Raw genomic sequence first — 14,273 nt, forward strand, 5'->3', positions numbered from 1 at the left:
AATTTGGCCTCTATTGTGACGGAATCTGACTGCCGTGGTGAAATCAGTCATTAATTGATCTGCTCCACAATTAAGATGGTTAAACTGCAGTGATCAAACTTTCTTCAAGTTTATGGTCACAGACATAATTCAACATATAGCAAAGGCATGAATAGATTATATAACTACCTTTTTAATTTGAAAGATTTCTGCATGTCAATAATAACAATATACATACTTACAAACCTAATAGCCAATAGTTTCAGGGTAGCAGGCTGTAGCTAGATAGTCTCCTGGAGAAAGGCATTTTAGACAAAGCAAACAGGAAAATCCTTATTTTATCAGTAGGATCTTAAAATGTAAATTCATATTCAGTTACTAGGATATTTACAGTTTCACCCAAAGGAACTTTATAATGGATGACAGATTCTAGTTATATGTGAGGTACTTTTATATGGATACCATGCTACAAACGCAGGAACTGAAGGACATAACCACAAGAAGAAAAATTAAGAAAAATATTCTGGCTCATAAACATGGATTGAAATAATTTAATACTATGTTAAGGGTAAATTTGTGTAAGTCTTTAAAGTAGGAAGATGTGCAGTAAATTTCTTTTCTTTAAATCATGGTAATTGACCTAAGAGTGAACCTCCATTTCCTAGGAACCAGGAATTTTTATACTTCAGCTCCAACTGATAAGTCTAAAGTTTATTTGAACATAGAATTTTCTTTGGGGCTTCCCTGGTGGCACAGTGGTTAATAATCCGCCTGCCAGTGCAGGGGACACAGGCTCAAGCCCTGGTCTGGGAAGATCCCACATGCCACAGAGCAACTAAGCCCGTGTGCCACAACTACTGAGCCTGCGCTGTAGAGCCCACGTGCCACAACTACTGAAGCCCGCATGCCTAGAGCCCATGCTCCACAACAAGAGAAGCCGCCACAATGAGAAGCCTGGGCACTGCAATTAAGAGGGGCCCCCACTCGCCACAACTAGAGAAAGCCCACGTGCAGCCACAAAGACCCAACACAGCCAAAAATAAAATAAATAAACTTAAAAAAAATTTTTTTTCTTTGAACAAAAGTAGGAAGTCACTCATAATTGAATTTAGTTGACTAATGGCTTAATTCACTAACAATAGAGTAGTGTTTTCAGCTTTGGCTACACATTAGAATCTCCTGGATATTTTGAAAAATCCAAAAGCCCAGGCAACATCCCAGGCCAATTACATGAGCATCTCTGTGGGTGGGACCCAGGACCCACCTGGGTCAAACAAATTTCTCAGGTGACTCCAATAAGCAGCCAAGGTTGCACAAAAGTAGTAGATTTTATAAGTTAACACATAAGATGGCCGGAGAAAATGAGGAAAATTCGTTCACGTGTGTGGGTGTTTGGCATTATGTGGAGAAAAGAAAATGTACAATGTAATGATTAAGAGTAATGATCTGAAGAAGCTATCTTAAATCTCTATTCTGCCACATGCTCTGGGCAAGTTACAAAGTTTCTCTGTGCCTCTGTCTTTTTATTAGCAAGTCTTCCCCTTACAGGATTGTTGAGAGACTTTAATGTAAAATATTAGGAACAGTATTGGGAACAGTCTTCATTATATATTGAATGTACCTACTGAGAGCATATTTGATCTACATATGCATTTTTAATCATCTTAACTATGATCAGATTACTTAATTGTTGATTTCACCATTTAATCATATTCAGTAACAAAGGGGCTGAATTGCATGGGCAGACAAAACCATTGGTCAGTTCTCCACATCCTCTGTATTTGTGTTAATCAGTAAAATCGTGCAGTAGAATAGTAACACTGAAAGAACAATTGAACCAACAGGGAAGCAACAAACAAGAGCAGCTGAAATTCAGTGAAGAACTTTAGAAAAGACCGGACGTTTATGACTCTGAAGAAAGGATGTTCCAGATAAAGAGACAATCCCAGCAGGGACCTCACTGATTTAGGAGATAGTCTGGAGACAGGGGAAGGGCAGTGAAAAGGAAAGAAAGTCAGGCATTTGGGGCAAAACAAAGATTAGAAAACATGAATTGGAAATTACATCTCAAACATTTTTTTATATCCCCAATTTTTAAAGCTCCAGCAATGTAAAGTGTACTCTCTTAGGTTTGCATATGTAAGAAAGTACTTTTTAGACAAATTATATTTCATCCTATAATTCATCCAAAATCTAATTTAATAATTTGTTGTAGCCATTATTATTATACTTTAAAATAACTGAATATTAATTTACTGAGCTCTTGCTCTTATGAGGCACTATCAATCCTCATACTATTCGTTAGAGGTAAATATTATTATTGTCCCCTTTTTATAGATTAGGAAACCGAAGCTCAGAAAAGTCAAGTATAAATTCAGTTTATACACCCAGTAAGTGGTAGAACTGATGTAAACTAAACTGCCTAATTTCAAAACACAAGTTCCTGACCGTTATAATACACCATGAGAAAGAAATGTCGGGGGCGGGGGGAGCTTTGTTTTTTAAGGAAATTCAAATACAGACAGGAGAGGGCTTGGGGTGGGTGAAATAGGTGAAGGGGATTAAGAGGTACAAACCTCCAATTATAAAATAAATAAGCCATGGGATGTAATGTACAGCATAAGGAATATGGTCAATAATAACTTTGTATGGGGACAGATGGTTACGAGACTTATCATGGTGATCATTTCATAATGTACGCAAATGTCAAATCCCTAGGTAGTACACCTGAAACTAACATTTCGGTTAAAATTTTGAAATTCTGTGTGAGAAGAATTATACATCAACTACATTTCAGTTAAAATTTTGAAATTCTGTGTGAGAAGAATAAAAATCTACTATCAGAAAAAAAAAAGAAAAAAGAAAGAAAGAAAATTGAGATATACCTCTGTGGCCCATTCCTTCTTTTGGTTCAGTTGCAACAAAGTTTCTCTGATTATTCTCTTTCTGTCATCTTCCAGGGTGATTTTATACTGTTCTTTAAAAAGAAAATTAGAAACCTTAAGATCCTAGGTAAAACTATGAAGTTATAAATTTTATTTTCCATGATCCCCACCTCTCCTTTCTATGTACTTTTTCTTTTCTGAATTTTCAAGGTACATTCTTACTGAGGCATCTCGTACCTCCAATTAGAAGAAATGCTCCAATAATTTACTAACAAACACCTTAATGTGAATTCATTTATGATGATATCTCTCTCATGAATAGTCATAGTTTTAAAGGATTGTCTCTCCAAAGGGAGAATTTCTAACACTTTAGTACCTATACAGCCATCTACCTTTCATATCACACAACTTCTGATTCTACCACATAAATATGAAGAGATTTGATTACACACTTGAGTAGCATCCTGTACATCTAACTCCTTCTAACTAATTTCCCAATATTCTTGGCATGAGTTTCCTGGGGCAGGAAAGATAGAATAAGGAGCGAGAGTAGGAGAGGGGCTGTGAAAGTCAGTAGACCTGTTCTGAGTTGGGTTCAGAGCAAGAAGGGAGAACAGAGATGAAGAAGTGCAGGATTCTCTATCCTCTCCAGATTTTCTTACATCATAAATGTCAGAATTGAGAGAGCAAAGGATCATAAAATTGGGGGCCTTGAAAGATGCTGAGAGATCATATAATCAACACTCCTGTTTAAGGAAAGCAAGATGTAGTGACATGAAGGCTGCTTTAGAGAGTGAGAGAAATAAAGCTGGGTAAATGAGTCCAGTTTGTTCATTCTTTTATTCAACAAATCATCATCAAGTTCTTTTGATATGCATGACACTATTTAAGGCACTGGGAATACTGCCAAATAAGAGACAAAACTCCTGCCCTTATGACATGTACATCCTAGTGGGGAAGCGAGTGAATAATATTTGAGGTGGTGAGGTGTGTGATGAAGAAAAACTAAAATTCTCTGTTTTAGATAGGGTGATCAGAGAAAGCTTTTTTGAGGAGGTAACATATGAGCAAAGACTGAATACAGTGAGGTAGTCAGCAGTGTGCAACAGGAGGGCAGTGTACCCTCCAAATCTAAGAATCGCCAAAGTTAGTTGTGCTTTATGATAACATCTATGTTATGTGTCCCCATTAGATGTGTTTTATTTATAACATTTGAAGCATAATTACTTGGAAGTCAGAAAGTATCTTCCCATACAAATGATGTTGACAATTACGGTTGCTAGACTTCTGGACTGGTCCACAGAGACAGACCCATTTAACTTATTCTATAATGAAACAGTAGTATTGTACTGAGAGTGTTGTGGAACATAGCTGCCATTTAGGACATTGTTTCAAAGGGAAAAATTTCTCCACAGACCAAGTCAACCAAAGCCAACTCTAAGAACTCTCGAGGATCTTAGGCTGCAGGGAAGGAGATCTGCAGGTCTGATCTTTCCATAGTTTAGAGCCAGTCTAAGGCTCTGGAAAGCGGGGCAGGGAGTTAGGCAGGAGTTAATTCAGCCCTCCTTGTATTTTGTACTGGCATAACTGCTTCCCCTATTCAAGGAAAACTCTGAGAAGAGTGTAAAAACTTCTCTTCCATATCTTTCTATTACCACAGTCCCTGGAACACAACAGAAAATGAAAAATATTTTGAAGAAAATGAACTTTGGCCAACTGTAAGTCTTTGGCGGGCAGTGATCTGAGCCTTCAGCGCCCGGATAGAAGCAGCAAACAATGGCAACTTTGGTGAGGGAAAGGGAGAGTCAAAGGAGGGAAGGGGCGAGCTCTCCCAGGCTGTGGAGTGGCCAGAAAGGGGGCTGGGAACCATCAGTTTCTACCTCTAACAGAGCTGGAACAAGAGTGGCTGAGGTTTATAAACAAGAGTTCATTGGGTTTTGGGTCTAGTCTAACTTGACATCTGGAGAATAAGAAAATGGACATCTTCATTATTCCAACCTACACATATATATGTGTATATATATGTGGATATGTATATATATGTATATGTGTATATATATGTAGGTATGTGTGTATATATATATCTATATATATAGATAGATATAAAACCTGTATTTTTCTTAATCTCATTCAAAGTAATTGCTTGAATGTTTTAATCATTCCAATCTCATTTCTGATGGATTTTTTTTTTTTTTCAATTCAGGATCTAGTCCCCTAGACTAATGCTAGGTATTTATTTAAAATTTCTACCGCACAAAATACAACAATCAATCTAAAAGTTGCAATGCATCAGGAGTTGAGCTATAATGGATTTTACATTCTTAGCATCTGAAAAAAACATAAAAACTGGAGCTTGATAACATTATATATTAATTATTTGCTATAAATCATAAAAAATAGATTACCAAATATGCTCTGGGTAAAGTTGTAGCTCTCCCTCATGTTAATACTGAAAAAGCGATAATAACATCCAACTCTGTTCCAAATTCCATATACAACTCTATGGACTGTTTTTCTTCTTAAAAGCAGAGTAGCTAGCACAAGGGAGGATGTGAAAATCTCACTCTTACCCTTTGAAATTCAGATGATGCTTCAGGTAGCAACTATTAACCACACATTTGTGAATATGGCCAAAGAAACTGGACGTATGTAAAAGTCTCCTTCCCAGAAAAGTTTGGAACACTACAAATGGGAGCTTGGGAGATTATGACTTTGTGCCTTTAGACTCCTGGCTGCTCAGATGCCCGGTCTAATATGGTCACTTCTCAGAAGCTGACCACACTTCTCAGAGGCTGAAGCTTGCTTTGCATTGTTCTCTTTTCCTTGTTGTGTCTGGCTCTGCTTTGGCTCTGCTCCACGGCCTTTTGGGAGTCTGTTCACTCTTCACACACTTCCGGGTGTCACACAGCTTCACTGTGCCGGTGGCTTCCTTTGAGCCCCCTCTGGAGAAAACCAAGCAAGGGCAGGTGGCAACACTGGCCATGTAGCAGTTTCTTCAGGCAGAGTGCGTGTTAGAGAGCCCTCCCTACCTCGCTGCATCACAGAGCTGGGAGGACTATTTGAAGCATAAGGGTTTGGGTCTGACACACACCTGTGTTCCAATCCCATTTCCACTGCTTACTAAATCTGTGAGTTTAGTTAAGGCAATTAACTTCTCCAGGCCTCTGTTTCATCATCTTTAAACTGGGCACAATGGTATCCAACTCAAAGGAACTTGTAAGAGTTGGATGAGATAAGGTATAGAAAAGCATGTGCTGGGACTGTGAGTTCTCTTGGAGATCTCTGAGGTACTCTCAGTTTACAGACGAGGAAACTAGCGTTCAAAGAGGTGGACATGAACCCAAGTCTTTTAACTCACTGTTAGTGTACAAAGAAACTTTTCAGGATCCCTGTCCCATGCACCTGGTCAAGGACAAAAGTAGAAACTCTCTGTGACTCTAATATCTGATGATTTGTAATAACCCCATACTTTCTCTGTTCCTGGGCCTAATCTAAGGTTCCCTTTCCTTTCATTGAGAGGAAGAGCCTTGTCCTGGGTATATCAGTGACTGTGTTTTCTATACCCAATATCCCGACACCTCCTTCTAGCGGAAGTTCAGGGAAGCACCTCCAGGTGCTTCCTCCCCATGCCCCCAGGGCTCAGGGTGGCTACTGAATAAGATAGGTTGGACAGCTGACCAAAGAATGGTTTGTGCTGGGGCCAACTGATGACCCATGAGGAGGCATGGACGAAGGGCTTTGGTCACCTTTGACTAGGTAGGTGATGACACCGGCTCTTTTCAGAATCTGGGCTGGAGAATACTGCAAGAATTGGTCTGTGGGAAGCCAGAAGAGAATGGGGACAGGCACAAAGAGCAAAGCAGAGGTGCCACAAGAGGGACAGTCACAGACCATGAGTGACAAATGTAGGGAGGAACATCCCTAGAGCCACCACTGATCTGATGGCCTTCTGTTTCCATTCCTTCTTCAGTCCTCCCATTCTTCAATACAAGTGTTACATCCAACAAACATGATCATGGGACATCAAGAAACCTTACTTTTCTCTCTTGCCTTTAAAATTCATACTGTGAGGCTAGTAGCTCTCTCTCAGTAAGATACATGGCAATTCTATGACTTTTCTGGTTCCTTTGTGATAATAAAATATCTTCCAGTCAGAAATTAATATGTCTAGTCTTTATAATAATCGAAATTTTAAGCTTCATTCAAAGTTATGGCTGTTCCCTTCCTAGCTTAAACCTACTACCATTTCCTCTGACTTGAACTTCTATGCCTTCTCCCTCAGGGCTGAAGGGGAGCCTGGAAAGGGACAGGAAAGCACTCACTTGACTGATACTATCTCAAGCTGATGTCCCATTTTCTGCGTCTAGTTAGCATTTAAGATTGATTCTCCTCTCTTGGGGGTGGTTTTTGTAGGTTCTCCGGAGGACCGCCTCCCCCATTGCTAGTTATATTTCACCTGCATGCCCTTGATACAGGGGAAATACTGACCTTGGAGGTTGGCTATGAGTCATAAACGAGATCTCAATGTCCGCCCCCCTCCCCCACCCCGACCAAACTGCAAGGAACACATGTTGAACAATCTGATGAATTTCCTTTAAACACCTTCCGTCTTGATTTGAGATGAAGGAGGAATTACCCTTCACCTGCCCCTTTGGGGGACTGTGTACCACTTACAGCACACCAAGAGCTCTTTCCAAAAACTGTCCCCTTATTTCCAACAGTCTTTTCATGTCTTCCTCAACTTCTATTATAGACTGGAATTCAGTGGTTGAAGGTGTGACACCAGTTTTCTGCCTCATCATATTGGCAGTCTGCCTGGCGATATCTCACTTTACTTTGAAATGTGGTATCCATTATATAGACAACCAGGTTTAAACTGAGACTAAAAAAGTTTCATTTTAATATCATGTTTCACTTACAATAAAGCCCCTTTCTACTAAAGTACTTGTTCCTTGCAATTAAAGCAGTCTAGCTAACACAAACTCCATGATCATGGGTGTGGGAGGAGAATTCTAGAAAAGTCATGGAAGAAGGAGAGAGGTGAGAGGAAAAGAAGAGATGGTGGTAGTAAGACTTCAGATAAATTAATTTAGGAGTTCTACTCATATTCATTGTGCCCAGTTAGTGGCCCCCAAGGTGCTTTAATCATCCCCAGGCAGAATTGCTGCTGCATGGTTAGGAGAAGTGCCTAAAACTATTGGCAAATAAGGTAAGCCCATAACAGCCATTATCCCATGACACTTAAAACTGGCTATACACCAAGGCTCAACAAGCAGCATATAAATGTTATTACCCCCACCCCAAAGTTGGATACAATAGCATGAAATTTTCAGCTCAAATAAATCATCCAAATTTCTAATCGGGATAACGGGTTAAGTTTATATGAGATCATTCTTCCTACTTAAAAACCATAAAATAAAGGAATGCTGGAAAAATTATTTAAAAAATTTTAAACATACTAGAACAGTAACAATTTTTAACGTGTGGTATTGTTGCACAAATACATAGATCCATGGAACAGAATAGAAAAGACAGAAAGAGATCCAAATACACATGGGAAATGAAAGTATGACGAAGTTAGCATTTTGGATCGTAGGGTAAAAATGGCTTATTTAATAGGTGATGTTGGGACAACTGGAAAGCCATCTGGCAAAAAATAAGGTTGGTTTCCTATCTCACACAAAAAAATCAGAGATTAAATATAAAAATGAAGCCATAAAAAATTCTAGAAGAAAATATTAGAGAATGTATTTGTAATGTCAGAAATCATAAAATTAGATTGATAAATTGGGCACTATAAAACTAAAATTTCCTCATACAAACACTGCATAAACAAAAGACTAATGACAAATGGGAAAAATATTTGCATCTTATATCACAGTTAAAGAGCTAATTTCCTTGAAATGTAAAGAGCTCCACAGCACGATAGAAAAATGGGCAAAGATGTGAACACAAAGGAAATTCATATGGTTCTTGAACTTATAAAAAGATATTCACTGTTGCTTATAGTAAGAGAAATGGAAATTAAAGCTACAATGAGATACCATTTTCTACCTATAAGACTGGCAAAGAACAAAGAGGTGGATCACATCCCCTGTTGTTGAAGAAGTGGGAAAACAGACATCCTCACCACCACCAGCCAGAGTACACTTGGTACAACCTCTACGCAGGGCCATGCCTATCAGTGTAAAAATGAACAGGCTGTTTGGGCCAGCCATTTCCCTTTAGAGATACACATAAATGAAATTACATACATACAAGGGTATTCATCGCAGTAAAATGAGACTGTGTAAGGATAGTCACTGCAGTATTATTTGTAATAGTAAAAGATGGGAAACAACCTAAATGCTTATGAGTAGAGGACTTTAAAAAATTGCGGTACAACAAAACAAAGTAGCCATTGGGAGGATGAGGAAGTATTAATATGTACTCATCTATAAGGATGTCCATATTGTTACATGAAAGAGCAAGTGAAAAATTGCATCTGTGGCATGCTGCTTGTGACATATATGTACATACTGAAACATGCATGGACTCTTTCTGAAAGGTTACATAAGGAACTGGTAATAGTGTTTTTATCTAGAGAAAGGATCTCAGTGGCTGGGGGATTGACAGGGGTAGGAGGGTATCACTCTTACTTTCTTCTTTTGGGGAGGAGAACCTTTTGAAAAATTGTAACTCTAAGTCCAGACTGATTTGGGGCCAAATTTACACTACCACTGTGATGCAGAGGCCCTGAGCTGAGAAACTTACATAAAAATTGGTCTAGAAGCAGACTGGACAGATCCTCAGAGGGGATAGTGGGAACGACCCCGAATGAACGCTCCTTCCACAAAACAGGGCACCCATTACCAGCTGGGCTCAGAACTGCCATCCACCCACAGTGTTCTTTCAGGCCAGATTTCTCCTGTTTGTTCTGCCCTAGGACTTTCTTGTCTCTGAGTCTCTGGTGCTCTTTTAAGCCACTATGCCTCAGTGACAGACAGCTGGCCTCATGGCTCCCAGATCTGATCCTGGTAAGATTCATTATGCCTGATGCCATCCTGCTCCATACTCTCTTCACTTCCTGTCTCATGTTTGCTCTCCAGTTTCTTTCCCAACTGCAACTTAGCATTTACTTGGCCATTTTTCTATAACGATTCTGGTTGTCCGGCCTGGGTGGGTTGCCTTAGCTTGCCTCAGGTGAATTCCTTCTCTAATATAACCCCTTCCCAGGACCCTCCCGCCTTGGTGGAATTGGCCCAGACCCAGGTGTGAGAGCATGCAGACACCACCCACTGAATGAAGCTTCTTTCTCAAAGTCGGTTGCAGGGTTTCTACGCATAGGCACACACTCCCATCCCTTTACTTCCCCTTCTCAGTTTCATAGGTGGTCCTGGGATAGTTTCTTTACTTCCTCCCTCCACCTAATCCTTAGGCTCATAGTGCTTTTGCTGACAGCTGAGAGTAACGGATGATTCAGGCGGTACCCGTTTCTTTCTTCCACCAAATGTCTGCCCCTGAAAGATTTTTTTATTGACTCTGAACCAGCTTTCTTGCAACTGACCTGACATTTTCTCAGCATTCTCTTTAACTCTGTTGATGTCATTCTGTAAGGAGGTAATGAGTTTAGCATGTTGTTCACTCCCTACATTCTTGTACTCCTCCCAATATTCTTTCTCACTGAGTTTCTCAAGAAATAGTTTCTCAGCATTATTTATTTGGATGCGCATATCTGTTGAAAGAAAATCAAGACTTTGTGTCATTTCTATTGTCCTTGCAACCATTATATGTTGCAATCTGTTTTTGTGAAGTTAAGGTCTGATATGAAAATATCAACTCATAAATACTATTTTATATCTATAATTTAGGGAAATCTAAACTATTCAAGCTATTGTTTATCTATCCCTCATGATTCAAAATCTAAGTAAAATTAAACTTCCAATTATAAAGTAGTTGTGTGGTTTGGGGCTGTGATTGAGAGCTGTAATATGCAATCAACCTATATGCCTAGGGACCCAAAAGTTTAAATTATGCCTGTGATAGCTTGATAAGTGTCCTGTTTTGTACAATATATTATGTCGCATATACTTTTTATTAGTAAATTGTCATTTTTCTGGTCATTATGTGTCTGGGCAAAGTGATTTCAACTTAACATCCTTCCACAGTACTTGGCGACCATTTTTTGTAGGTAAGTTGTTTGATTCCATCATTTAAAGTTCAATTGTTTGTGCTTCCCTTGTGTGAAATGATAGCGTATGATAGTCATAATAACCTGCCTTCCCCTAACCCCACACGGTAAGACTTCAGAGTGAAAGATAAGTTCCCCAGTTAAGTATGTACAAATATGGAGCCGTCTCAACCATATAAACTTTCAGTTTGCCCTGGTGTACTTACTACACGTGATATTTTACTCAATCTTTAGGCTGAGTATCATGCTGCTGAATATTCTGGAAAAGGCAGCATTACAAAAAGCCAGGTCCAATGAACTGAATGGCTGTTTGGCTCACTACCATGCACCATCTTGTTTGAGAGCCCCTGAGGGCAAGACCACATCTTATTCATCTCTGTCAACCCAGCACTTAGCACAGAGTCTGGCAATTAGTTGGTGCTCAATAGATGTTTATGACTGAAGCATTCCATTCAGGCCAGAGAAATGTTCTTCAGTCCAAAGGTCCAGAAGGACTCCAGACATGTCTTTTTCCAAGACATGATAATAATGTATTTTTAATATATATATTTTAATATATACTTAATATATTAAGAATATAAGATAATATATTTTAAACTCCCTTAACAAATGGTACTTGTTATTATCATTAAACAATTAAGAACACTGCACCCCAGTGATCAGCTGTCCTCCAATGTGGGCAGACTGCTTCTGTCTCAGCCCTGCACCGTGTTCAGTCTTTGTGGGGAGGGTTGATGGATGTCACTGAGGCTTTTGAAAGAGAGGGGGGTGTAGTGGTTGTTGATCTACTTTCCCAGAACCCCTCTCTCCCTTCCCTTCTAGTAACACATGTCTCCTGTCCCTTGTCATATAAGTAGGCCGATTACAGTCGCCCCTTCTCCCAGTTTTAGGGATTGGTCCAGGGCTGGGCAGGTGCCCCAAGCTAGGCAAATGCTCGGAGTCCTTCCCTAGAAATATCTTCACTGGTGGAAAACATGTCTCTTTTGTCTCCACTTTGAGGTTATAAGGACGTAAGTTCAGAGGTGTCTCTGGTCAGAATTCCAGCCTCACGGGGAGAACATTCTCAGAAAAAGGAGCCAACTTTCAGGGGGAAGGCAGAGAGAGAAGACAGGTAAGAGGAGCAGGGGGTGGAGGGGGAGGAGGTGGGGAAAAAAGAGGGAGGGTGATGAAGGGGGAGAGAGGGGGAGCAAGAGAGGGAAATTTTAAATAAACGCTGAGATTTGACAGCATGTGAGGCTCTGGGTCCAGGTCAGTAGCACCCTCCCTTTTCTGTTTGGTTACATGAAAAAATTAACATCTTCTTTATGCTTGGACTGGTTTGGATTGGATTTTTATCCTTGCAACTGCAAGAGTCCTAACTAAACATTGGGAGAAGGGAGTTTTGTCAGCACTTCTCAAACTTTACTGGGCACAGGACTCCCCTGGGATCCCGTCCAAATGCAGGTTCTGATTCAGCAGGTCCAGATGGGGCTCTGAGGTTCTGCACTATCACAGGCTGCCAGGTGAAGCTCCAGCTGATGCTCCACGAACCAAATTGAGTTGAAAGTGACGGACTACCTGGTACAAAATGTCACTGCCTCAGAGATCCTTTGTAGACACATCTGTTCTCTCTTTCCCTCTCTTCCTCAGCATCTGTGGGCTTCTTTCTTCCTTGGACCACTGCACATGCCCAGCCCTCCTGTTCTTAGTCACCCAGCACGTCCCCAGTCTTGTATGACACACATACCCCAGCACTCAGCCCAAACCACAGACAGGCACACCTTAACTAACCGGGCCCATTCCCTTTGAAGGCAGTTTAGTGAGCACATCTAAGTCTCTGCTTTGGTCTCACACCCATCTCAAGGGTGTGACTTCTTAAAGCATTCCTTCCGAACATACGCAGAACTCTCCTAGACAGGAGCCCGACCAGAAAATACATCTACCACCTCATGATGTCACTGTTGCCCACACAGGGACTTGGCAGGAGGAGGCTTATGGGAAAACTTTAGAGACCCCCTAAAAATGAAATTTGCTGATTGACCTTTGGTGTTGGTAACTATTTCTTTCAAAATAACAAATATCTACAAATGGAATGCCTGCTCTGCGCCAAGAGCTTGGGTAAGGAGGCTCTTTAAAATGCATGGGGAACCTCAAGAAAATCTAGTCCCTTTTTTCGCCTCTCAGATTCTAATACTGCTTCCTGAGAGCACTCAAGTCTCGCCCTTATTTTCCAGCTTCCTAGCTGAGATGGTATTTATAGAGGTTCTGGCAAAAGTTTTAGAAATCTGAGCAGCAAGTTTATGATGAAGGGATAGGATTTTTTTTTTTTTTTTTAATGCACGTGTCAAAACTTGTGTGACTTACACTCAGAACCCTGGTACTTCCTGAGTCCATGACAAGACTATGTCCTGGGTCCTTCATCTTCTGTACCAGCATCATTTCTATCCATGTCCTACAAACTTCCCCTTTTCCAATTCTAATCCCTCTTTCCCCATCTAAAGAGGGGGCTTAGCTCCCTTAGAGATATTGGGGGTGGGGAGGAAGCCTCATGGTTACACTCACCTTACCATTCCCAAGTCTTAACTGGGGCTGAAGCCTGTGAAGACACGAAACAAGAGAATTTCTCAAAAAAAAAACCAGATCCCCATTGCAGGGAGTTCAGGGTGGTACCTAACAGGATACTGTCTGGTATTAAGGGTCAGAGGGGTTTCTTCTGTCTTTGTTTTTAATCACTGCCCTTACTCCTCCTCCTCACTTGGCTTCAGTATCTCTGCCCATTTTATTTCCCTCTCTCGTCCACTTACTTATATGTGTTTGTGGTTGTGGTGATGATGTCATTTGAAATGTGTTCACAGCCTTTCGAACATATTAGGAGACAAAAGCATTAATACATTCAAGAAATAACTTGATACAGCTTTATGATAATTTTCTAAGTTTCTAAATCACCTTTCAAGTTTTGTTCCTGGTCTCTTACAAACTTCCATTTTTCCTTCATTGCTTTTTCAACTTCCTCTCTTGTTACAACTGCTAATCCCTCTGACTTCTCTTCACTCAGTTCCTTTAGTAGGTTCCTTATGTGCCAAATCTGTTCATCCTTTAAGCGTTTATTCTGTCATGAATATCAACAGTTGTTAATTACATCTGTTGAACTATTTCCATTGATTTCCCTCAAATAGAGTTACACATTGAGGTTTGCAAAATGAGAGATATTTAATGAAATAAGTTATTCAATAATATCTCTAAAGAGCATATGGAAAATG

The 14,273-nt window shown here is 40.1% G+C and overlaps 1 protein-coding gene across 1 annotated transcript in view; it reads right to left on the bottom strand.

Annotated features, from left to right (window-relative positions):
• Positions 1–14,273, bottom strand: part of CCDC83 (coiled-coil domain containing 83) — a 53,265-nt gene that overhangs the window by 20,857 nt on the left and 18,135 nt on the right. The window contains exons 4-6 of the mRNA XM_082410298.1: positions 13,960–14,122; positions 10,411–10,578; positions 2,865–2,956 (exon numbers count right to left, since the gene is read on the bottom strand). Coding sequence (XP_082266424.1) covers positions 2,865–2,956; positions 10,411–10,578; positions 13,960–14,122 — 423 coding nt within the window. The remainder of the gene's footprint in view (positions 1–2,864; positions 2,957–10,410; positions 10,579–13,959; positions 14,123–14,273) is intronic.

This window comes from Balaenoptera physalus, assembly GCF_965194825.1.
Source record: "Balaenoptera physalus genome assembly, chromosome: 10".
In the NCBI taxonomy this organism is placed as follows: Eukaryota; Metazoa; Chordata; class Mammalia; order Artiodactyla; family Balaenopteridae; genus Balaenoptera; species Balaenoptera physalus.